The sequence below is a fragment of the Serpula lacrymans genome (genome assembly GCF_000218685.1).
Source record: "Serpula lacrymans var. lacrymans S7.9 unplaced genomic scaffold SERLAscaffold_4, whole genome shotgun sequence".
NCBI classification, from domain to species: domain Eukaryota; kingdom Fungi; phylum Basidiomycota; class Agaricomycetes; order Boletales; family Serpulaceae; genus Serpula; species Serpula lacrymans.
Genome location: NW_006763293.1, coordinates 1,546,030 through 1,569,328, shown reverse-complemented (window position 1 = coordinate 1,569,328; position 23,299 = coordinate 1,546,030). Strand labels below are relative to the sequence as shown.

Here is a 23,299-nt window from a genome sequence, read left to right as displayed (position 1 = left end):
CATCAAATAGGGCCTTGTTCAGGGCAGGTTGTTTGCTCACACCGGGCGCTTTTCGCCATCTGAGTGGTATTTGGTGATGCCGAGTACTGTGAACCCCGGGCCTGTCTGGGTACGGCATTGCCTATTATCAGTCTTTCTCTTCCCACTGGTATGGCAAACAAGTAACTATTCGCAGGAAGGAAGCTATCAGAGCCCAAGTCAAATTCATTGTTGGCTTGGAGAAATTTCGAAAAAGTTCGTCCTCGTGTTGCACCCGGCATCTCTTGCTGATTGCCTATTCCCATGTAACAGACCGGGCCAAGGGTGAACGTTGTACAAAATTGAACCCCAGCAGTAAACGTATATAGAACGGGCAGCATCACATCACAAGATACACGGCTTGACGTCTGCCGTAGTAGCCTGCTGCTACAGTTTTACACATCCCCCCATGCATCAACCACGTCCTTCCGCCATCCCTGATTTTTACTATGCCCTCTTTGGTTTCTACGAACCAGCATTGACTCTGCTCGGTTTCATCGGCACTCTCCATGATCCTGTATCAGTAAGCACGCTTCTTTTTCCTCCTATCATCTCCACAATTGATCGATCCCGGTCCTTCCCTCATTGCTTCAACTAGGCTCATAATACCCAAGCGCCCTGGCCAACTGGCAGTTCGCCTCCAGAGGCTATACCGAAAGCTTCTATCGTGACAGTCGTACAACTCGCCCATGTTTGTGCCCTCATCGGCGTAGTCAACTTTTTCGTTTTATCCGCTGCAAGAAAGCACTTGTCTGTGCAGCCTGCTCTGCAGGAGCAAATCGTCAATGCACTCCTGACTCCGCTTCTGGTTGGCGATGCCATGCATTTATACGTAACGGTGTGGGCCTTGGGTGAGGAGCGATGGGAAATCAGAAACTGGACGCCCATGTTATGGACCACAGTTGTACTAGGCTTGACTTTGATGATACCTAGGATCATGTGGCATCTTGGCATTTGGCGTTACGTTCACAGAAGGGATGCGCCGAGCATCAAAGGTGTGAAAGACGGCTACACGCAGAGCAGCGCTAAAGAGTAAGCTCCTAGTGTGCAAGGCGATAACAGAATGGGCTATTGGTGTAAAGCATTTTCAGTTATTCTTGATTTATAGATGGAAACAACATATTATTGGATGTACAAATACTGATCTCCTCTTTCTCTCACGTTGTTTACTGTAGATAATTTCAGCCGCAAATACCACGAATTACAGGAGAACAGGGTATCACAAACTGGAGATACATCTTCCTTTAGTCACAGAGATTGTTTAAATGAAAATAACCACTCTCGATTCACCGAAGCAGTCGGAATGGTTTGGAACGATGATCGTGAACGTAATGAAAAAAAAATGTTCAGTAAGGCGCGTTGACGATGTTTGATCTACTCCGAAAACTCGTGCTAGGCGCAAGCGAGGTACGAGTAGGTCTTTTAAGATTCTTCTTATTGATAGCCAAAACGTTATTCTGCAAAGCGACAATCTAAAGATATAAAAGAACGTCAGAACAATTATCGGAGCGTGACCTAAAGGCGAGAACGTACAATTTCTTTGTCGTCGCCAAATTTGAAGTTGTCTTGTACAACCATGTCCTCGTACCTATAGATCGTAGACATTATTCATGTAAGCCGATAAGCCGGTAAAAGGATGAGCAGTGGTGCATACTTCTTGATTTCATATTTGTCGAGTTGACCCTTCTTGACTTTAGCGAAGTCCCATGCAACGACGAACTGCCCCGTCGAGGTAACGATCGCGTTTTCTTCCTGACCCGCTCCCATATTAAACCTAAAAAATTGTCCAGTGAGTCGAAGGAACTACCGAATTATTTAACGGGCTTAGAACCTGGCAGTCGAGAAGTTGATGTCATGATTCATATATGCAACATGTTCAGCGCGCAGTTGGAGCCTTCTCGGCACAGGCTTTGCAGTAGCAGGGAAGCTTCGATCAAAGCCCAAGCTACCTGCATACCGACCCTCACCAATGAGTGTGTCAATAAGCAGAAGATACGTCTTCGTCGTAGCCACGATCCATCGTCCATTGGCCGTGACATCAATGCCGAGGATCGGATCACCAAGAGGAGGCAAGGCTGTTTTCGCATTCTTCCCAATACTATCATACAGCCTGATGTCGCCCTTTTCGCTTGCGACAGCAAGCTTTCCGCCTTCTGTTGTGGCAACGCCCGAGAACTTCGCTTTAGTGGCGTACTGCTTGTACTGGCTATCGACCATCTTGTTTCCCGATACACGCGGATCGACGCGGAATAGTGCGTTGTGTGACGCTCCGACAACTGTTTGTTCTCGCGTGGTTTGAGCGAACTTGTTGTCTGGCGCGATGTGATCAACGGTAATATCGTCGTGGACTTTCCATTCTTCGACGATTTTGCCACGCTCGATGTCCATGTTGTAGATAGAATATGGATCTACAGGATTCATAAGGAGCATCTTAGTATCTTGGTCGTGCAACATGACCTGATCATAGAACATGTTCAGCACTAGTTGCCTAGACATGAGCGGGAATAAATTTAGTTACCTCCTTGGGCTTGAACTCTTTTCCTTTTGTGGTAGCGATCTTGCTAATGGTTGCATGATATTTAACCTGGTTGTCTCCCGAGTGACTGAATACTCCAATATTGTTACCCCTGACAACATAGGATCGGTCGCCCTTGTATCCGACAGTGAGCTGAGAGTTGCGCTCGCCTTTCGCTAGAGGCGGGGGTAAATCTTCCTCTTCTTCCTCTTCCTCGTCTTCGCTAGACTCTGTACGTAAGATGTGAGTTATTGGTTTGATAAATTTGCTATGAGGATAATATACCTTCTGCATCTAACTCAGATGCTATCTCCTCCTCGTCTTCTTCTTCATTTTCTACGTCGCGCATTTCTACGTCTTCATTATTCGAACTCATGACATAAGCTTGTTCGTCCGCCTGTCACCATACCATGTTCATCAGTATACGAATTGCGTATACACATGAAATACTGACCTTTATTTTCCCCCACGGCACTTTATGCAAGCTCTCCCACACGGAAATTGTGAAAGCCTGCTGGAAAGCCTCATACGACTCCTTCTCATAAAACCTGATCACCCAACTACTGACTGTTCCGTTATCGAGAACGTGATTCCAAGTTAATGAAAGGGTTCTCATCGACCACTTCGGATTCATATCCGAGCTGACAGGATGAGCGAGCAACTCGCCCTCTGGAGTCGTAACCATTAACCAGTAGTCGAAAGCTCCCTTCGTTCGCTCCACGATTTTGGCGATGATGATGCCTTCGTAGGAGAGGGCAAATTCGGCGGTTTCATAATCGTAGCAATAAACTTCGCCTTCTTGGGCGCATATAGTCGGTAAAGAAGCGCTACTGAAGGGAGCCTGAGATTTAGGAGGGCTTCGTGGGGGACTTCTGGTCGGCGAGGATTGGGCCACAGAAAGGTTGGTCATGGCACTAGAAAGATTATCAGATACTGCCTGGGCTTTGGTCGACTTTTTCTTGGGAGTTATCTGACTCGCCGGCTTCTTTGCTGGTGGACTGAAAGGATACACCGATTAGGGGCTGTGGTAGATCGCAACCGAATATATACTCACCGCCAGATGAATTGGTCTAGATCGGCATCCTGCGAGCTGTCCGCACTTGCTTTGTGCTTGCGTTCGTACATTGCGCGATACATGCACGTCTCGAAGAAAGCACGCGTGGGCTCGTTAGTGCCCGCCGCTACGAACTCGTATAGTTCATCGACGTCGCCATCAAGGTCACGCCAGATGAACGTTGGCTCGCCATCCGTCTCACCTGAACGGAACTCGAGCTCTTCGCTTATCAAGAATACTCGCTCCTCATCAGCTGTGCGTGAGAGCATAACTGTCAGCACCGATGATGAATAAATGACAAGGAATGGCACGTACTTTCGTCTTCGTCTTCCAACAGCTCCTGATCTCCGTCTTCGTACACTCGAGTTATGACCAGCTGGAAATTGTGCTCGATAGACGGGACGCGCCGAATGGTAGCCATGGCTTCATTGTATCTAAATGGATAGTATGTCATGAATGCTGTACAATCGAAATTAGAGATAACTTACATGCACTCCCTCGAGCTACGTATGTTCCCTGGCCTGACGAGATAGAGTTGTCCTTCTGATATCTTAACTACTTCGGCTGCATTGGGATCCTCTAGAATACCCAAGTTAATGGATGAATCGATATCAAGTCCACCTCAGAATACAACTTACGCCATACTTTTCCGAGTACTGTCGATTAGTTTCTATGAGTGTTATTATTTCTGTACGTTATGGATGTCTCTTACCTCTCCTGAAGATATTCATGGCGGTGATTGAGAAAGATCGAGGGGCGTCTGTGGCGCCAAGTGCGCGACGTGATAATCGCGTGACATATCGTCACGTCTGCGACGCGTCCAAAACAAGCAACGCGCTCCAGTTCGTGGGACCAGATTACCACTGTCTCTTGCCTTGCACGTGCATATACCTGCCTGACGTCCATTACCATGTCGCGCTCCCCACGTCTGTCGACTTCTCCCGCCAGATCCCCCTTTTCAGGTGCGAGGCTACAGTACAAGTGCCTGAATTCACTGACCAAGCAAGATGACAGACGACCGTGAGCACACTGGGAGGAGCAGCACGCCACCGACGCCGGGCGTCCGGACTCGCAGGTCAAACCCGTTCGGAGAGGTATTGTTTCTCTCCTTGTTTCAATCTTGGCACCAACCCACAACTACGTTCTAGCCCCAGCTATCCCCCACCACGTCTCAAACTATCTCCGATGACGCCTCTGTCGCCAGTGGGAGCTTTTACCGCATGAACGAGCCCCCGATCCCCACCCTTCGAGGTCGTGGTGCTGCAGGTACTGTAAATTTGAATACTCCACGCAGGATTGTCGTGAGAGAAGACGCGGCCCTGGTGAGTTGTTTTGATCCGAAGGATGGGGAGTTGTACGAACTATGGGCACCGAGGCGATGAGAAGCCAAAGATTAGAAGAATAGGATGTTGATAATGCACGTGCATGTACGAAATCCTTAATGACTTTTGGTGATCATCCTCAGTGTACTGCACTACAGCACTAAGCGCATACATGAGCTTCTACAGACGCTTACTGTAAAAACGGTCGGTGCTTGTGCTTGTGCCTATAACCACTCCGTGAGCTTTTTCTTGAATTGTTTCGAGTCCTGCTGGATCTCAGTAGTACTCAATACTAACTCACTACAACCTTAGATTTTCTGTCTTCTGGCCAAGGCATCCACCCAAATCACCATTACGTCATGTACAATGCCATCCGACGGGTTCCTGGATAAGCTTATCAATTCCTCCGAGTTGCCCATAAGCTGCCCTGATTATCACTCTGACGGCCCGAAACCTCTCATACGATACATACTACATACGGTGTCTTGTCTCCGTGCCAGCCATGCGTGATCCTCGCATATATCTAACGCGCAGCAAAAGTTGCAGCGAGAGAAATAGAAACAAAGACGAACCTTTCAGAGTTCTTTTTCAAAACTTACGTTCTCTATCCCCGGCTCTCGTCCCCCCATCAACTCGGACCTAGGATATCCTAGTCAACTAGTTGCTCGACAAACCGCTGGTTAATAATTCTGTCAGATGGCTACACAACGCCAGCAAAAACTTATTGTTCTCCTCCTCGCTCTACTGTGTATCGTGCTACCCATTCATGCTCGCTCTGCTTCGAACACTCCTCATCTCGCAGATCCTTTTGCGGACCCAAAGCATGACCCATATAATCCGCTAAAGTACATAGCCTCCAATACGCTGACGGCGATTGCGTTCAGTGAGTAATTCATTGCAACTTCTGTAGTTCATTTATGCTTGTCCATACATCATATTGGGACCAAACGGCCAGTGGTAATCATACTGCCTGAATGGGAACCAAAACATGTTTTATGGCTGGATCATTTCCACAACCGCAACATGTTTCCTGATTATTCTCCGTCACAGCGCTTGTTATGGTAGTGGCCCTTACGCAATCGTATTGGACGTATCGCTTCGGTGCAAAGTGGATGTTATCAATGGTAATTGGGGAATACAGTAAGTTTATTTCCCGTTCGTGTAAATGCTAGACGCCGATCGAGTTCACAATTGTCCCTATCTTCACGCTCTACCTGATGCAACTACAGCCTTCGCACTTGGCATCGGAACTCGCTTCGGGTTGCATTACCATCCAGACTCTGAACCAATATACATAATAGAGTATCTTTTCGTGGTTTTATCGGTAAGTACTCGATATCCTTTTGTTCATTGTATGATATCTCCCACCATTGATATTTTTATATGCCCTTGTTTCGTTTTCATAGTCAATGACTCACATTGACATTTTCCTCAGCCTTGCGCATTCATAGCGGCGAATTATGTCCTCTTAGGCCGTATGGCTCGTCATACCGGGTGTTCGAAACACCTACTCATCCCCGCCAACAGGATCACAAAGATATTTGTCGCATCAGATGTGACAACGTTTTTAATCCAGGTAAGTTTGGCACTGACGACTATGTTTACCCGTGAATACCTGTGTATTTCATTTTGACTTTCTACCTGATTGATGGCTGACTTCGAGATTCCTCAATGACAGGCTGCTGGTGGAGGGCTGTTAGTATCCACAAATCCATCAACGGCTTTGACAGGATCACACGTGTGTTATCATCTCTCGTCTTCAATGTACACACCATGACATGCCCCCTTCCCCCTCCCGCATGGTAGATATTCCTAGCAGGCCTAGTCCTGCAACTCGTATCGTTCTTTTCGTTTAGCTGTCTTTTCTGTTTTTACATATACCGAGTGTACACAAGTGAACCTGAAGTGTGGACGCGTGACACCAAGGGGGTAGCGAAGAAGCCATGGTTCAGGGACTGGCGTACGTTGGCAGGCGCACTGGGACTTAGTTGCATCGGGATACTTGTGAGTCACCGATGAGCCGGCTCGATATCTTTTCAACTTTTTTTTCTTCTTTTCCTCAGTACATTTTTGCCGCCCTAATATTGGTCTTTTTATTTTTTTTATTTTACAGATCCGTTCTGTTTACCGTGTCGCCGAGCTTTCGCAAGGGTTCCAGGGGTATCTCGCCACCACAGAGGCGTTCTTCTATGGGCTGGATACGCTACCTCTTTTCATCGCGATTTCTGTGTACGTGCCATTTTGGCCCGCGTTCTTCATTCCTCCAGTACAGAGAACGGAGGTAGAAGTGAGCAAGGAAGCAGAAAGGGATAGCACAGAGGGAGTTTAGCGGGCTGCGACCTAGACGTGGTGGCATCATAGGGGATAACGGGCCGCTTTTATTGGGCGCCAAGTGTTTGGGTGCTTTCTTTTACTTTCACGATTCATGATTAATGAGCAATCCTGCATGCTACTGTAAGGCTTGTTTACAAATGGACATATACAGGTGTAGAATACGATACTGTAAATTGAAAACGATATAGAAGACGTGTCACAGAGTTGCTCAGAGCTGGAAATGGCTGTCAGATATTACTCTTGCAATTAAGTTGTGAAGGCTTGAATCGAATTGAATTTCTACATAGAGTAGAATGGATTCTGGGTGACAGACACGAGGCTGCCCGGTGTGGGATGCAAACGAGGCCGATTGTGAGTCGAATAATGAGCTTGGCAGAGTGATTAGGCTCGCGATCGCTGCGAGTTGCGTGAGGCAAGTTTTAACTAGAAGAGCGCTTGCCAAATCGAGACATAACCTCACGTGACATGTACGATGTGTGGCTACGATCGAGATAATTTAGAGATCTGTCTTTGTCAGCAGACAGGCGTGATCTGTTCCCGTCATCGTCGTTTTACTTTTTGGTCCATGTAAAAGTACTCGGTTTCTGTTTCCCTTGCTCTTCTAATGTCGCCCCCAATGTCGCCGTCGTCGACACCATCCTCGTCGTCGTCGTCGTTACCGTCCCCCTCAGAACTGCTCGCCGTACTTCACTGTCCACTGTGTTCACCACCATCCCTACTCTCAAGTCCGACTACACTTCCTTGTGGCCATACCGTTTGCTCAGCCCATGTCAGCAGTGCACAATGCCCAATACCATCATGTGTATCCAGCAACCAGCAGCAACCTGCCCCAGACATGCCATCTTCGTCCCGTGTCGCCTTTTACCCCGCACCCGCGCATCCACACAACGTAACGGATGACTACCACTCACCGAACCCCAGGATAGACGTCACCATCAACAAACTCATAGCGTTTCTTACCCGCGCCAAAGTCGAGCTCAAGACGGATCCAAATGACCATTTCGTGGATACGCTAGGTGACTCTTCAGACGATGACTTGGTCATTCCAACCACATCATTGCATCGCCCAGTGTCACCACATACGCCTCCCTCAAGTCCTGAATCATCTCGCCCCAGAAAGAGAAGACGTCACGGTTGTCAGCCACAATCACAACAACGGCCAAGGCAGTCTACGTTTTTGGATCCACCACCAAATCCGGTCGCACTTTATGAAAAGGAGCTGCTTACGGAACTATCGTGCGAGATATGCTTCATGCTGTTCTTTCAGCCTGTAACTACGCCCTGTCAACATGTAAGCCTATATGCGCTATCCTTTGCTCTGCATTGACTTTTATGCGCATGTAGTCTTTCTGTTCAAAGTGCCTTCAGCGCTCTCTGGATCACAGCATGTTTTGCCCGCTTTGTCGCAAAGACCTTCCAGGCAATGCCATCTTTCAAGACTCTCCGACCAACAAAGTCATCCTCTCTATTCGTATGTTATTCCTCTTTATCCTAATTACATACTAACAGCACTTATTCATGTAGTACTCAAAGCATTCCCGGAAAGTTATGCAGAACGGGGAGAAACGCTCAGAGCAGAGGAGCGCGACATGAGATTAGATACACCTATATTCGTCTGTCAATTGTCGTTTCCCGGGATGCCTACTCTCCTTCACTTTTTCGAACCTCGCTACCGTCTGATGCTTCGTCGCTGTCTGGAGTCTCCTCATCCCATTTTTGGCATGGTACTTCCTCCTCGCCCAGACGGTCAATGCGAGTTTGGAACAATGTTGGAGATTAGGTCCGTTCAAATGCTTAGCGACGGTCGGAGTATGGTCGAGACTTGGGGTACCCATCGTTTTAGGATACTTGAAAGAGGCGTGTTGGATGGATATATGGTCGGTAGGGTTGAAAGGTTCGTCTCTTTCCTGCTGTATATGATAACCGACTCACAGAGCTACAATAGAATCGATGATTTTGACGATGATTTGGAGGAATGGGCATTTGGGACTGCTGAAGAAGATACAGAGGATACTGCCCCCTCAGAAGACACGCAAGATACAAATCAGCACCATCTTCTCTCTCGCCTGGTTTCCTCCTTATCACAAGTTCAAACACCAACATCCGCTTCTCCCCATTCCGCAAACGCGCAGTCACAGCTCCCTTCTCTCTATTCCCCCACTCGTGTCCCCTCTACCTCCACGTTGCTCGCGACCTGTCATACATTTTTATCACAGCTCCATTCAGGAACAGCACCATGGGTTGTCCAACGCCTCCAGCACACTTATGGCAACCCCCCTCCATCGTCCGATCTCTCTGCTTTCTCTTTTTATATGGCACTTGTCCTTCCTATCGATGAGCATGAGAAGGCCAAATTGTTGCCGGTCAGGAGTGCACGGCTGAGGTTATGTGTTGTATGCAGGTGGGTAGAGGTGCTTAGAGGGAACTGGTGGTTCAGTAGTGGCTGCGTTGTGATTTAAGGAGCCCCAGGTAAGAATCAATCATGAATATGTACAGGATGGAGTTCTCACTTGTGGAATAGGCATGTGGGGTTTGAGTTTGAGAGTCTCTATCTTTCCTTGTCATTGATCTTCCTTCCATCATTCTGAACATACCTCGCTATACCGTATATATCAACCTCACATGCCCTTATGTATTCTACTCATCCACTTCCACACATACACGAAACGACTCACCCTCGACAAAGGCCCTTGTCTTTACGGTCTATCCTTGTTCACGCGCCGATTTGTCGACTCATTGCCTTTATCGTATCATACGTCTTCTGCTATCGCATATATTCAATTCGTATACGCGATTGATTTTATTCCTCTTGCGATGGCTTCACTTTTACTTTCCTCACTCCCTTCCCTCTCATCGTGTTGGATCCGGTCGCTTCGTCGATGCCGACGGCACAGCTTCGATCGTCACAACTAAATCCAACGAATTCGGCAGGCACCTATCACCTTATCACCAGGCTATGCATAAGCAAATCTTCACCACCTAATTTCGTATCGTCACGTAATTCTCTCTGGTTTTGCCTCGTTCACTAGCCGCATCAGTGCATATCCCGAACGTCGGCATTCTTGATTTACCTTATGCAGATCGGGATTCGTCTGCTCGTTTCATCCACATTGTTTCGTCACCCGCGTTTCGTCTCGCTCGGACCTTGCAGGCAATCATTCGGAAAATTGATCACAAGGATGGAACTCATGTCGCTTCTTTTCTCGACTATATCATAGTGGAAGGTAGGAGTGCTTTCATGTGCTGCTGATATCTGCAATGTGCATACCATTTACTTGATTTGAGGTATCACGGCTCTGCTTTTGTTCTGCACTCCTATCCAAGTTTGTTCGCTTCTGATAATTTGGTCGATCTTCTCGACGATTCATATCATCTATTTCATTATCTCCCAACTTTCCATCATTCGACCATCATTGATCTGTCAGTCTTCTCCATTTTACATCATTGTACGTTCTCGCCATGTACAACCTGTCTATTATATACGTCAATGTATATAGCTTCTTCGTTGTTCCGAGTGGCTGGCTATTGTTTGACAGTTTATCCCCTTCATCTATTCAAATGGCATTTGGAAAGATAAAGAGATTATCAGTTAAGCTCATAACTAGTCGATAGGATTTTTCAATTTCTTTCAACTACATAATTTTTATGTTTTGGGACTTTCGCTTGGACTTACATTTCAGGGTATTCCCCGCTGTTCTCACCATGGTTATATTTTTCTGTCGCTATTATTGACGTGGTATATTTCATTGGATTTGGGGACATTGAAGTCGTTGTAGTCTATCATTCTTGGAAACAGAACGAGAATGTATGTGTAACCAAAAAGCTTGTAGAAATAATTGAATGTCCGCGGCACATATTCTGTGGTTCAAGTCCAGCCGATCATCATCAAGCGCGTTCGATGCTCCCCTTTTCCATTGAACTGATAGCAGTATCAATGTATACTTACATTGAATCATTTCAAAATCTACCTTGATACGGCGGCAGCGCGACGTCCCGTGGATGTCGGTTGGCAACAAACTGTCAATTTGTCAAACAGATTCTCACTGTTGATCATGATGTGGGCCACAAGATGTCTTTCTCAACATATCACCCTCATTTCAAAGGCGAATCTCACTGGGTGTATTTCCAAATAGCTTTATAGTAGCATTTACCGCGATCCATCCCAATATACAATAGGGAATGGCAAATACGCAGACTCTGACCGCTGACGCACCCGCAATTACATTCCTGAGCTCTCGCTCCTCACCCTGCACGTCATGAACTTGCCGCATCTGACCTTCCAATCCACGAATTTGATCAACTTCGACTCCATCGACTATCATGCAATTGATTCAAAACACTGCGGGCCCGTGTCTGCTACGATCGGCGGGTCCCGTCTTTCACAATTGAGGGAATACGAAATTGCCGCGTTGGGACAGTTTCTGATCACAGACTGACAACTGTGGAATTTAAATATGCTCTTCGGTACCTTTCGGGAGCGAGTTCCTTTGAGGGCCTCGGATCTCGAGAAACTCAGCACATAGAAATCACAATCTTCAAGGTAGGGGCTCAGAATCCTGCAGGATTATTTTCTAGACTCGCAGGCAACGAAGACCCGCGTTGAATTTAATTACGTTCATGTGATCTATCTCGCTATCAGAGAAGTCCATGTTGTCACAATGCTCGTGTCAGCCTGGCTGATGGGGTCCCCCCTCCTGTTTACGGTCCCCTAAACTGTCAGAATCAGATTTCGAACTTGCGAAGACAAAAACGATCAATGTCACGTGAAAGCTGGTCATGAGGCGCAGCGTTACGAAGGCGTCACACGAACTCCCAATAAGTCAAGCTTACGTACACATCTAGTCACATTCCACTTGCCTGCTTGCTTGACACCGAATTGTCCAAAGTCTTTCTACTGAAATTGAAGCTGAGAGTTTCTCCGACACTCGCGTTAGAGACTACACAGCAATGTCTGGGCTACCACCACAACGAAAAGAGGAAGACTATGAACCTACATCCTCAGTGAAAAATGCGGCCACTGTCGGTTTCCAGGCGGGTATGGTTGGCGCTTTCGTTAGTGCCGTGCAGAATGCATTGGGTTCACATTCGTCGGGAGCAACGGGATTCCTGACGAGAAGTGGAGGAACTATCGGAACTTTTGGTTTGTGCCCATTCATTTACTTTCCTGTTTACTCTTTTTTTACCCTTATCTTCCCTGTAGCTGCTATGGGCGCTGCATTCGCCATGACAGAATCAGTGGTAGCTAATCAACGAGAGAAGAAGGACGCTCTTAATGGTGTTGCGGGTGGTTGTGCTGCTGGTTTCTTGGCAGGTATACGAAGTAAGGATAACATAAATCACAAGTTATGAAACACTAAACCACTCATTCCAGCTCGTTCTTTACCTATCGCCGTGGCCTCATGCGCCGTTGTCGGTGCTGCAATGGGTACTTTCGATTATGCGGGAGATCTGGCTGGTCGGTCTAAGGAGGAGAAGGAAGAAAAACGAAGGGAATTCTTCAAACCACTACCTCAACCTGTCTCCCATGCGTCTAACTGAGTTTCGTAATTTATTGCTTTGAATTCTTGCCCTTGCAACCCTTGCCGAGGGAAATATGCATAATCAAGAGTGCTACTTCCTGCAAGTGTAATGTTCACTCTATGTACGAAAATGTATCATCTGAAGGATTAGGTAGGGCTAACAGTTCTCGACTCTCTTCTGGGTATGCTAACCCATCACCCGCGACTAGGCGTTCTATTTCGACCTGCACAATATTCTCGTGACCCAGGTAAAATTCTGGCCAAGATTCGGCACTTCGACAAGGACGCTGGGTGAAAAAAACCCAGTAAATCCAATGGAGACCATGAAAATTGACGACGATACTAACATGTTGTCGTAAGTTATCCCACACACGTTCATCGTCTTGATCATCACCACCACCGTTGGCAAAAAAGTGGCTTATCACGGCGAGATCTTCAGCAACTGCTGCATCATCCATGTGCTTAGAAAATACGGAACTGCCAGCTTGCTTGTCGTTCTCATATGGCGAGGAATCAACCTTCCGTTTCTTCGATGGAGTAGACCAGTCATACTGATCATCATTTTGTCGTTGCTTTTGAGACATGCGTGCAGGCTCATCGTTCATTTTCTGACCTCTAGAACGTGCAACGTCTTGGCGTATCTGGTCCAACTCCATTTTGAGTTGATGACCTACATCATTTTGCCAAAAGCTGTGATGAGGCATCTATCAATTTGACGTAGTAAGCTTTTTGATAAAATCAAGAAGTAAGCGTAAAGCTCAGACCTCGTCGTGCATCTTCTGTACAACAGCCATTTTGGTGATGGATGGATCACTTTCGACAAGAGAGCGTGCATACTGACGAAAGAACTCTAGATCGCTTTGAGAGTGGACAGAATCCTCAGGTTCTGTCATGTGACTGGCTGCAGGAAGAGGAGGGGATGAAGACAATCTTTGTTTTAAGGATGATGATTTTTTGGAAGGCTTTTGTATCGCCTCTTTTCCTTTGGCAGACACTCTAGATTTCCGCGCGCTCTTTGCCAAAGACTGTTTACGGTTAGGCGATCCTGCACCACAATCAAGCACATATTCTGCATCATCAAGTACAACACCCTCCTTGACGCAATCCACTACAAATGACGACTGAAGTGGACGTTTATTGACATTTTGTGCTTCCTTGGCCAACCCAGGGAATGTTTTCGATCGGGTGAAAAGTATCACGTAGTCCGCGTCAGTGATATTATTGACAATTTTCCCTTGATTTCTCTAGCTCATGTCAGTAAAGCGAGGGACGAGAACAATTGTATGTCACCTTGATTGCCATAACAATACCGTGCCTGCCTTGAAGATCCACCTGTACAAAGAATCGAAACGGCCGTCCAGAGCGAGATAAAAATGTCTGGCCTAAATTATTATTGGCGCCTGTAGTGGGTTGAGATGCTGAAGGTGTGGGAGGACGAGATGAGAATTCAGGGGATGACATCGAAACAGAAAATGATCGGCGTTCCTTCCCCTGTTTTTCGGATGAAGATGATGGACGTAAGGAGGTAGACCTATCGCAGTATTCGTGTCCGGTCAACGAGGCAGAAGAGGCAGAGGGCGATAGGCCCATGTCTCCTCTGCGATGGTCGGGGAAAGGAGACATTGTTGATGGGTTAATAGTTTCCATCGTGTTATAGTGTGGGTTAAATTGGTTCCCATTGCGAGGGTCAGGGAAGGTAGACAATGCTGATGGGTTGATAGTCTCCATCATGCCAGTGTTGTTAGTGAGTTGATGTTGGTAAGAGTTGCTAATGGGTAAAGTTTGAGATAGAAGAGCTGCATCTGATTGCTCTTGCGATGGTATTTGTGCTTGAAAATTCATTTTGTGTCTCATAACATCCATTAAAGTCATAAACAAAGAGTATTGTGCTGGAGTGATCGGCATGTCAGCTTGAGTACCGAATGCGGTGGAGGCTTGTATTAAGGGCAAAACTGGCGGAGGTGGTGATGTATCTGGTAGAGAGGGAGGTAGAGGCGGTGGCATCGATGTAGATGAGGGACCTGCAGGAGAAGACGACCATTTTACTGGTTCTTGTGAGAGAGGAAGTGAGGTGGAGCTCTGAGCCTGAGTATGTGGCGGCGGTATGGACTCCGTTGGCGAGGGACGAGGCGTGGGTAGAGGGCTTCATAATATTAAAGAAATCAAAAACAGCTTTACCGTAAATGAGGAGGAATACTGACTTTGGCTCGCCTTCCACCTCATGACTTTCGGTAGGTTTACCGTCATCGACAGCTTCCAAACCTCCCCAGTTGTCATGCATAAGCAAAGCCCTTCCAACATTCAGACATTTCCATGCCCACGAATACTCCAGAACGACAATTCCAGGGTCTGATCTCCAAGTACGAATAAACCGCCTGCCGGCAATTGTAGAGGAGTCTACCAATATTATGTCCGCATCCTCAGGTTCCGAAGTGATTAAAGCACCAGCATTCTGAATCGGAAAAATGTAATTTAGTGGAGGAGCAGATAGAAAATATTGGAGACTTGCCCGCACAGACTTGACTAGCTTGTGTCGATCGTAAATATCTTCGACTTGGATAAATATGTTGAACGGGGTACCGTAACTTCTCAGAAAGATCATGTTGCTTGATGGATTGCTATGCGATGCGGAGACCTTGGCCGTGGAGTAATCAGGGGTGGAGTTAGACATATACATATCTGACTGTATGCGTAGAAAACAATGTCCGTGCACTTGTGATAGGCTAATGCGAAAAAGATACTGGAGAGAGTGAGCGTGCTCTCTCAGGCTGACAGCTTGACGCACCTGTTACCTCATCGTGACGCTGTCTCACTCACACGTGACAGCACATCTGTCACAGAGTCACACCACGAGCAGTACTAGCAGGTGAAAGTGTTCATTACCGAGGACTATTAGCTAAAGAAGCTTTCAAATATACATCTACAAATATGTCCGTATGTCTGCGTAGAATACAATAATGATAGTTAGATGAAATACTGCAGGTACTGGTGCAAGGAAAGACTGGACTACTATTCTAAGTTGGTCTATATCCATAGCTACGTGGAGGTCGAAGCCGAGGGCGAAGGCGAAGGCGCATTATTGACCTGTGGAACCTCGGCGCCCTTCCATGCTGACGATCCCCACCTTGCACCCCAACTCGTAAAGAATCTCAACAGCCACACAGGCTTCATCGCCGTGTGCTCCACTGCCTCCCCTTCCTCTTCCACAGACCCTTCCTCATCCTCCGTTCCACCATCCATCCCAAATCCAGCCCTCTTCTCCTCTTCCCCTTCGCTCTCCGTCCGCCCCCACACATCCACCATTCTCTCTCGTCCGTCCAACGTCCATTGCACGCGGTTATATCTCCCCTTTCCACCTTTCACGTACCTTCTTCCCCCTTGTCCAAGCCCTGCACCCATCCCAAACACTTTCTCTCGCAGTGCAAGCACTTTCTCCCTCGATGGCGCGGCGCTGTGCCACAGCTCATCCACGCGGAACTGGTGCGACTCGTACGAGAGAGCTTGCACCTGTTGTGCCATTGCATCCGCAGGCCCCCTGGCTGACTCAATTTGAGAAAGAAGTTGGGTGTGTGATGCGAGTGCTGCCAAAAGAGAGTGATGGGAATGGTAGTCGCTGCGTAGGGAAGCATTAGTGGAGGAAAGTGAGTCAGTGATGTGCTAATGCAAGGTTTAGTTATATGCGCTATAGAAACCAAACAGTGGGCTCACCTCAAGGCAAGCTAACACACTCCGTAAGTGGGTGTCTCTCCGACGCATGACAAGGAGCTGGCCGCAAAGCTCGACGTCGATCCGCATCCACTCAGGTTTGAGTACATGGACATCCCTGAAAGACTTTGTATCGTGGAAACTGTGTCGTCTGTAAAAGCACAACATATGTCTAGTAAAAAAGGTGCGCGATAAACACAGATCATGAGGCACATACCTCTGAATGCTACGCTTCCACACTCTCTTCTTCGCCTCCACATCAGCATCACCTTCGCTTTCTATTCCCTCATCAATCACCCCCTCCATCTCGTCATCATAGTCATCAGCCATCTTCCCTCTTTCCCCTTCCTCCCGCGCACTGACTGGATCGGACCAACTCGATACTCTGCTTTCCCTCTCACGACCCAACCTTCCCCCCAGACCTGGACGACGCATCAAAAAAGCATGAACGCGTTTATCGTGTTCGGACAGCTCGTTTGCCTGTCTGTCTTGATATGGCTGATCTGATCCACCAGCAAACCTATCAAGAGCTACTGAGGATGTTTCGGCAGACTCTAGACCCAACATGAATGGGTTGTGTGTCCTGGATTCGGCTGCAGTGCATGAAGTGAGAATGGGCGTGGAGGGAAATGAGGCCAGACATGCGAAAATACGAATTTACAATTTATAACCACGGTTCAACAGACTGAAAAATATAATGAAAGATATAACTTACATATCGGTGATACCTGACCACTGCTCAACAGCTCCTCTTCTTCTCCTGTATCGCTGTTAATGTTTCAATTTTGAACATCAGAGTTATTTCGCCAGCGAAAAGAGACCAGTGATTGGAAATGAGCATATTGGTGCCAATCATCAGCAAAAGTTCACCCATCATCACTATACCAAAGTTACTCACCCAGAAACAACAACTGCAGGGAAACGTTGCTGCTTCGTTCCCGAAAAAGCATTCGAATCGCTCGGGACGACGGGAAACATGCCAGACGAGGACGATTCTGCAGACATCATGATGCCCCCTGTAGACTTGTTTTTTGGTAATGAACTAATATAATTGGTAGTTGTAGACAGGTCAACACTCCTTTTGGATCGATTAATTCTAGCCAAAGGTAAATACACATACGAGCAAGAGAGAGAGAGAAACTGTACTCACCCAGTCCACATCTCCAACTTCTTCTGCATTCGTCCACTCCATGCCCCACCGAACGCCAATTCATCCTCGGTTCCTGTGCTCCCACTCTTCCCTCCATCTGTGCGTTCTCCAACTGTAAGCAAACCACCATCTTCAGGATCACTGTATATATTCTTCCGCCCCTTGTCCTTCTCGTGATGCTTGTCATGATGCTTAGCAGTGTCGTGACTCTTTCCAGGTTCATGTTGCCGCCCTTCGACCTTATTGCGCAACCGGACTACCGCTTCGACCCTCCCACTCCACAGCCCCCTCAAACTTCCTGCGACTCCACCCACACTTCCTACTCCTGGTGCGTCCCCATCCCACGCACCACGTTTATCTCCTCCCTTCTCCCTCTCCCTATCCTTTTCCCTATCCTTATCTGCTCTGTCTTTATCCCCATTACGGCCGACTACAGCCTTGATAAATGTCCCGAGATCCAACGATGGTGCAGTAATAGTAGCAGGACCAGAGTTGGAAGTTCGTCCAACGAATCCAGATGCTAGATTCTCGATCCCGCTCATCAAAAGCTGACCACCTCGCCCGCCGATTCCGCGCCCACTCCCGCCCGTGCTTCTTGTCCCTCGCCTATTCGTACCATTGGTGACGGGATCCGACTCAGTGGCGGATTCCACACCCGACTCCTCAGACGAATCATTCCTCAAGCCGGTCGTGAAATCATCCAATTTGCTCAAAATAGCTCGGCGTCCCGCATGCCGCACTTTATTATGGTCTTGAGCGTCACAAAGAGCAGAATAAATACCTTGCGTGAGATATACATTCACGTTGCTCGCGTTCGAGGTTGCATTCGAGGCCGTTGATTGAGTGGGGGAGTTCTGGAGGCCGTGAGACGCGGAGACTGATAGAGAGGCTCTTGGGCTGTGCGTTGGGCTAAAGGATGATGGTCCGTGCGAAAAATGTGAACCAGAATTTGGCCCTGCGTTTCCATTCAAATGATTCTGTGCCCACCCACTCAGCGCATAAATGAATGCGTGTGGGTATAAGAAAGGGTCCTTTGGCAGCGATGAAGATACAGTAGCTAGCTTATTGCGTGACACGAGGACGAGGGAAAGGAGAGCACAAATGGTGGTCGGGTCCGCGACACGCTCCATGGGCTGGGTAACATTGTGAATTGGTTAAGAAATAGAAATTGGGCGAAACATGAATGCTAATTATTACGAACCTCTACTCCAACACATCGTTCGCCAAGCTCTGCAACCCAACGTTGAAGACCTTCAACAGTAACGTCACATAGAAGACCATCTAGTTCGCATATGGTCAGTGATGAGGGTGTACTACCTTGCCCAGAAGAGGCCACATTAACGAGACCAGCGAGTGGGAACATCCCACAAATGGCAAGTGCAGCCTGAACGAGCTTGACCAGCTCAAGAACAGTTGCATTGAAGAAAGGGTTACGAGGTCGCGTTGTTGTTGTCTGTGACGAAGAGGTCGGGGTTTGGAACACCGAGGTGAAAGTAGGAGCGCCAGGGGCAAACGTTGACACTGGAGATATCGAGGGACTAACAGACGGTGATGGTAAAGACGCTGAGATTAAGGGTGATGTTGAGATAGAAGGTGGACGAGCGTGTGAATGCGATTGTGTCTTGGAACGAAAGGGTGTCGGTACTTGCGAGTCCGGAAGGAGGTAGGTAGATCTGAAGCGTTCTTTCGTTGTCTCACTATATGCGTCCAATGATTGATTAGAAGTAAGTAAATGAGAGGTTTTGAGGTGAATAAAAAACTTGGAAACGATTAGGACATACCTCGGTTCCTCCAGGGTCAGCGCACTGCGTCCACTGCAGCCCATTCTGCTAAGGTTTATGTTCGTGTACAGGCGTTCTTTAGCTGCGAGGAAGTCTCCATTTGGTATCTGGACGATTGTGTAGTCTGAGCGGAAGTTTGCAAGAGATGTCACCATGAGTACTCCATGGGGAGTCTAACCATATATTGCAGTTAGAAACATTGGTGGTGGAGACAAATATGACAGACCTGTTTTGGTCTTGCTCCATCTCTGCGAAGGTGGTGCAAAGCCTTCTCCCATTCAGTGCGTGCATCTGGTGGCAAAAGTGACTGCGAGGGACTGAGTGCAGTCACTGTGATCTACACAGGAGAACGTTGGTGCTCTAAATAAAAACAGAAGGCTAGATAAATATACCTTGTGCTGTGGATTCCCTGTATACACCGTAAGGACAGTTATCGCACGTGTTCTCTCTACAACCCTGTTCAAAAATGAGTATCGAGACAAAGTATAGGTGGCAATGATGCACAGACCATTTCTCAACAGCATACATCTGGTATCCTTCGAGCTCAAGCGTGTCCTGGACAATGTCAAACCTGAATGGTTTTCCAATCCATACTGCAGCTACGTTGGGCGGAGGCTGAGATATGACTGCTGGGTCGGGAGACGACTGGAGAGATGCGGAGCCAGACCGACTACGGATGAGCTTCGCAGATGTCGGTTTGAGACGGGGCGAGCGCGTTGTGGAGGACGGCGAGGACGGAGACGGGGGCGATGGTGCGACTGGCGAGCGCACTGTCGGTATCAACAGTCGGTACGACATACTTGAGCTTGGTCACCGCTACCAACGACCGTGACAGACGAAAGTGCGCAGTGGCACGGGGACCTACATAGGGCGGTAATTGCTATATATGGAAATACCACGCGACTTTAATCTTGGGCCCGACATGGGCTGCTCGTCGACATGACAGACGACGGGCAGAGCCATTACAGAACAGGAGTTCGCTGTTCGAAAGAGAAACGCTCTACCCCCAAGAAGTCACATGGCGCTGAATACATTTCCCTTGGACGCTCAATGCAAGTTTCACCGTCGGAAACAGTTTTCAAGCATTCCACAATTTTGACATCTGGGCGCTGACTCGGATCCTTATTACAGTAAGAATATTTTTGTCACCAGTGAAATGCCCTCATCCCTCTTGACACTCGGTCGACCAGAGCCCAGAACAGTCATGCATAAAAATAGGATAATATGGTATAAATCACTGTACCCTAAGAACAATATAAATAGTGTAAATTTATTCTCCACTCACTACTTCCTCATCACCTTGCCCTGTGACTTTTTCATAGCGCGCTTTCGGTCGCGCTCCAGAGCCTACATATCGAGGCAGTCAAACTTTAGCGATAGTTCTGGATATGTAGAAAAGACCACAAACGCACCTTTTTCTGCTCAGCAGCGCTCAGACGTGACAAACGGTCCTCCTCTGCTTTCCGCTTAGCGGCCTTCTTATCCTCAGCGGCCTTCAAAAGTGATATCAGCAAACTACGACTCTACTGAACAGAATCCCTTATCAACTCACCTCCTCTTTTTTCTCCTTCTGCGCCTCTTTGACAAGCTCCTTATCTACCTCCTCACGAGTCTTCTTCAGCTTGTTCCTCGTCTCCGGCCTGAGGTTCATTTTGGTTAACGAATCGACAAATGCGAACGTGGCGTTGATAAGCGGGATAGTCTCCCATACTCTCGAAGCAGGGGGCGGGCGTAGAGACAGGATAACGTGTTTTTCACGCTCGGAAGAAGTGAGGGGCACAATGGGACGATCACGCGGTTGGTCCGTTACCTATGTTTCCAGTGTCAGCTTGGTAGTCTAAGCTCGCAAAAGCACATGTAGCCAGTGACTTACAGAAAGCGAGCGGAAGTACTTGAGTACGATAGGGTCGTTTAAGAGGTTAACCAGCGAGAGTTTGTCCGATGGCTTGAAGAGGTTGTCTGTCACGTCTGCAAACTCAGTCATCACGGATAACGAGGATGGAAGTGCCGAGTTTTCCGTCGTTTTCGTGAACGTCTATGTGGCAAGATATGAACATCTGCAACACGTCACTGTCACCAAGGCCACGACTCACCAAATCCCACCTATTCTCCTTGATATACACCAATTCGTCCTTGGCAACGACAGCCCATACAAAGTCTGGCACCGCTGCATCTGGTGCGAGTTTGAAATCAAGGACGAGATCGTCCTGTGGTTGATACCGGAGGTCGTAGAGCGTCCAGCCAAACTGGTATATCATTTGCAAAAGGTCGTGACGTGGCCGGAGAGTGAAGACGGTATGCAAAGATGCGACGGTGCGTCTGCCAGTGGAGAAGTTGAAGAAATCGGTATAGCCATCCGAGATAAGCCCTCCTTTACTGGCCTTTGAAAATTGCTGTTCGAGGAGACCGAGATGGGCGGCAAACCTACAGTTTGGCTCTATTAACAACGTTATCAAGTGGAATGGAAGGTAACTTGCGCACCATTTGTTAGCTATTTGGGCGTTTAGACGCTTTCCATAGAATGCTAAAAGGACATACAAGCAGACGCCCACGAGAAGCAGGGCCTGTGTTTGGAAGACTACGAAAGTGTCGGAATGAGGTGTCTTTCACGGTTGATGAATAACTTACGAGCTGGTCTGAATGAGATAAACTTCCACCTGTACTCCAAGCCCTCGTAGTCGTCGCTGAGGATGACGGGGGGAGGAGTGAGGCCACCTATCAAGTTCAAAAGGCTGGCCATAGGAATTGGCGAAGGAAAGGAAGAATTGGGAAAAGAGACCGCGGCATTTTCCGGTAGAATGTATGTCAAGGGTACTAGCGCTGAAGGACAGGATCGTTTTGCAATGGCTTCGGATCTGAACTTGAATACCCTATATTTTGCCATGAGCCCGCTCACGGTCTCAGAACATTTCTCCCGGTATTGTCAGGCCAAGCAAATATCTTTTTGACGAGTCTACGACTCGTTTGATACCAAATGGAGGTACGGATTCGATATAAACACGTCTCTGTTCTACTCACTCACGTCTATCAAAGGCTCAGCAGCCTGGACAGATTCATCCAACGGACTATGGTCATTTCGTGGTGAATGTCCTAGCGCGCATGACTCACGAGAGTGGGTCAATTGATCAAGCTATCCTACGGCGTGCCATCAATCTGGCGTCTTCATACCTTGTGACTGATACGAGCATGAACCCTGGGCAGGGGATGAGCACATGGTACACTGGGTTCACCCGCCTCGTCGATGTCCTGGTCGTGCTGCACAGTCGAGGGGAGCTGGAACTGGAGACGGTAAACGACGCTTCGAAGGCATGCTCTGAGTGCTGGAGTGTGGCGGGGACGTGGAGAGGGATGGACGAATGTCGAGATGGGGTGCGCGCGGTTGCGGGGAAGTTGAAGAGTTTGTTAGATGAGAATGGAAGGACTTATCGAGGACAAAAGGTCTATGCGCCCAACAGTTGAACATGTCCGGGGTGCAACGGGGGTTTAGATGCGTTCTAAAAAAGGGTTATACCATCAAAGTCTCTCTTCTGGATATTGATCGTCGTATGGGAGTTTCAAGTAAGTACATGATGAAAGTTCAACAGGTGCAACTAATGTGATTGTCTAGGCAGATACAAATGTATATTAGCGGAACGTGATGGGTTTTAGATATTGGTACCTGACAAAGGTAGCGTGTAGGTCATTCCTGATATTGCAAGTCGATAGCTGGTATGATATCGTACATGAGCACTTGCGGTGTGGAGGCGGCTTTCACGATGTCGACAGTGCGACATAAGTACTGTTCACAAGGACAAATAGAATGTGATTGTCCTGCACATAAGATTTTGAACCTTTAGATCGACAGAGCTGTTATCAGTGTTCTCTTGATGAGATTGTTAGTGACTTTGTTATAAACTGTTTA

General features: G+C 47.7%; 10 protein-coding genes across 10 annotated transcripts; 6 read left to right on the top strand and 4 right to left on the bottom strand.

The window, feature by feature from the left end:
* Window positions 1-75: 75 nt before the first annotated feature.
* Window positions 76-1,310, top strand: SERLADRAFT_461279 (uncharacterized protein; the record flags this gene model as incomplete). Its single annotated transcript, XM_007315603.1, has 3 exons — window positions 76-234; window positions 292-541; window positions 617-1,310. The coding sequence occupies 2 exons, from the start codon at window positions 428-430 to the stop codon at window positions 1,052-1,054; spliced, it is 552 nt and encodes a 183-aa protein (XP_007315665.1).
* SERLADRAFT_446809 (uncharacterized protein) lies at window positions 76-4,318 on the bottom strand (the record flags this gene model as incomplete). Its single annotated transcript, XM_007315602.1, has 14 exons — window positions 76-234; window positions 292-541; window positions 617-1,490; window positions 1,552-1,606; window positions 1,673-1,792; window positions 1,850-2,475; window positions 2,537-2,763; window positions 2,819-2,930; window positions 2,988-3,531; window positions 3,588-3,840; window positions 3,903-4,021; window positions 4,076-4,166; window positions 4,226-4,243; window positions 4,300-4,318. The coding sequence occupies 12 exons, from the start codon at window positions 4,316-4,318 to the stop codon at window positions 1,365-1,367; spliced, it is 2,310 nt and encodes a 769-aa protein (XP_007315664.1).
* Window positions 4,319-4,464: 146 nt separating this feature from the next.
* On the top strand, window positions 4,465-5,023 carry SERLADRAFT_382716 (uncharacterized protein; the record flags this gene model as incomplete). Its single annotated transcript, XM_007315601.1, has 3 exons — window positions 4,465-4,549; window positions 4,602-4,681; window positions 4,736-5,023. Coding segments are annotated over 3 exons (259 nt in total), but the record flags the coding sequence as incomplete, so codon positions are not given.
* A 276-nt stretch (window positions 5,024-5,299) lies between these two features.
* On the top strand, window positions 5,300-7,452 carry SERLADRAFT_461272 (uncharacterized protein; the record flags this gene model as incomplete). Its single annotated transcript, XM_007315600.1, has 7 exons — window positions 5,300-5,792; window positions 5,960-6,049; window positions 6,139-6,233; window positions 6,345-6,485; window positions 6,588-6,647; window positions 6,716-6,913; window positions 7,023-7,452. 7 exons carry the CDS (start codon window positions 5,606-5,608, stop codon window positions 7,236-7,238), a joined length of 987 nt encoding a protein of 328 aa, XP_007315662.1.
* Window positions 7,453-7,847: 395 nt separating this feature from the next.
* SERLADRAFT_435347 (uncharacterized protein) lies at window positions 7,848-9,779 on the top strand (the record flags this gene model as incomplete). Its single annotated transcript, XM_007315599.1, has 6 exons — window positions 7,848-8,534; window positions 8,588-8,714; window positions 8,768-9,137; window positions 9,189-9,636; window positions 9,704-9,712; window positions 9,765-9,779. 6 exons carry the CDS (start codon window positions 7,848-7,850, stop codon window positions 9,777-9,779), a joined length of 1,656 nt encoding a protein of 551 aa, XP_007315661.1.
* A 2,331-nt stretch (window positions 9,780-12,110) lies between these two features.
* On the top strand, window positions 12,111-14,613 carry Ndufa11 (Ndufa11, NADH dehydrogenase; the record flags this gene model as incomplete). The annotated part of the gene is made up of 6 exons (XM_007315598.1): window positions 12,111-12,383; window positions 12,444-12,563; window positions 12,615-13,049; window positions 13,110-13,947; window positions 14,011-14,043; window positions 14,105-14,613. The coding sequence occupies 3 exons, from the start codon at window positions 12,191-12,193 to the stop codon at window positions 12,779-12,781; spliced, it is 480 nt and encodes a 159-aa protein (XP_007315660.1).
* Window positions 14,614-14,619: 6 nt separating this feature from the next.
* SERLADRAFT_382704 (uncharacterized protein) lies at window positions 14,620-15,043 on the bottom strand (the record flags this gene model as incomplete). Its single annotated transcript, XM_007315597.1, has 2 exons — window positions 14,620-14,905; window positions 14,964-15,043. Coding segments are annotated over 2 exons (366 nt in total), but the record flags the coding sequence as incomplete, so codon positions are not given.
* Window positions 15,044-15,798: 755 nt separating this feature from the next.
* On the bottom strand, window positions 15,799-20,196 carry SERLADRAFT_435344 (uncharacterized protein; the record flags this gene model as incomplete). The annotated part of the gene is made up of 11 exons (XM_007315596.1): window positions 15,799-16,419; window positions 16,471-16,618; window positions 16,685-17,060; window positions 17,183-17,235; window positions 17,366-17,509; window positions 17,618-18,750; window positions 18,819-19,314; window positions 19,399-19,571; window positions 19,625-19,735; window positions 19,791-19,854; window positions 19,907-20,196. The coding sequence occupies 11 exons, from the start codon at window positions 20,194-20,196 to the stop codon at window positions 15,799-15,801; spliced, it is 3,609 nt and encodes a 1,202-aa protein (XP_007315658.1).
* Window positions 20,197-20,588: 392 nt separating this feature from the next.
* SERLADRAFT_461258 (uncharacterized protein) lies at window positions 20,589-22,180 on the bottom strand (the record flags this gene model as incomplete). The annotated part of the gene is made up of 7 exons (XM_007315595.1): window positions 20,589-20,745; window positions 20,811-20,891; window positions 20,951-21,208; window positions 21,272-21,433; window positions 21,492-21,822; window positions 21,880-21,976; window positions 22,027-22,180. The coding sequence occupies 7 exons, from the start codon at window positions 22,136-22,138 to the stop codon at window positions 20,683-20,685; spliced, it is 1,104 nt and encodes a 367-aa protein (XP_007315657.1).
* A 173-nt stretch (window positions 22,181-22,353) lies between these two features.
* Window positions 22,354-22,915, top strand: SERLADRAFT_360247 (uncharacterized protein; the record flags this gene model as incomplete). Its single annotated transcript, XM_007315594.1, has 2 exons — window positions 22,354-22,378; window positions 22,432-22,915. 2 exons carry the CDS (start codon window positions 22,373-22,375, stop codon window positions 22,855-22,857), a joined length of 432 nt encoding a protein of 143 aa, XP_007315656.1.
* Between the last annotated feature and the right edge of the window lie 384 nt (window positions 22,916-23,299).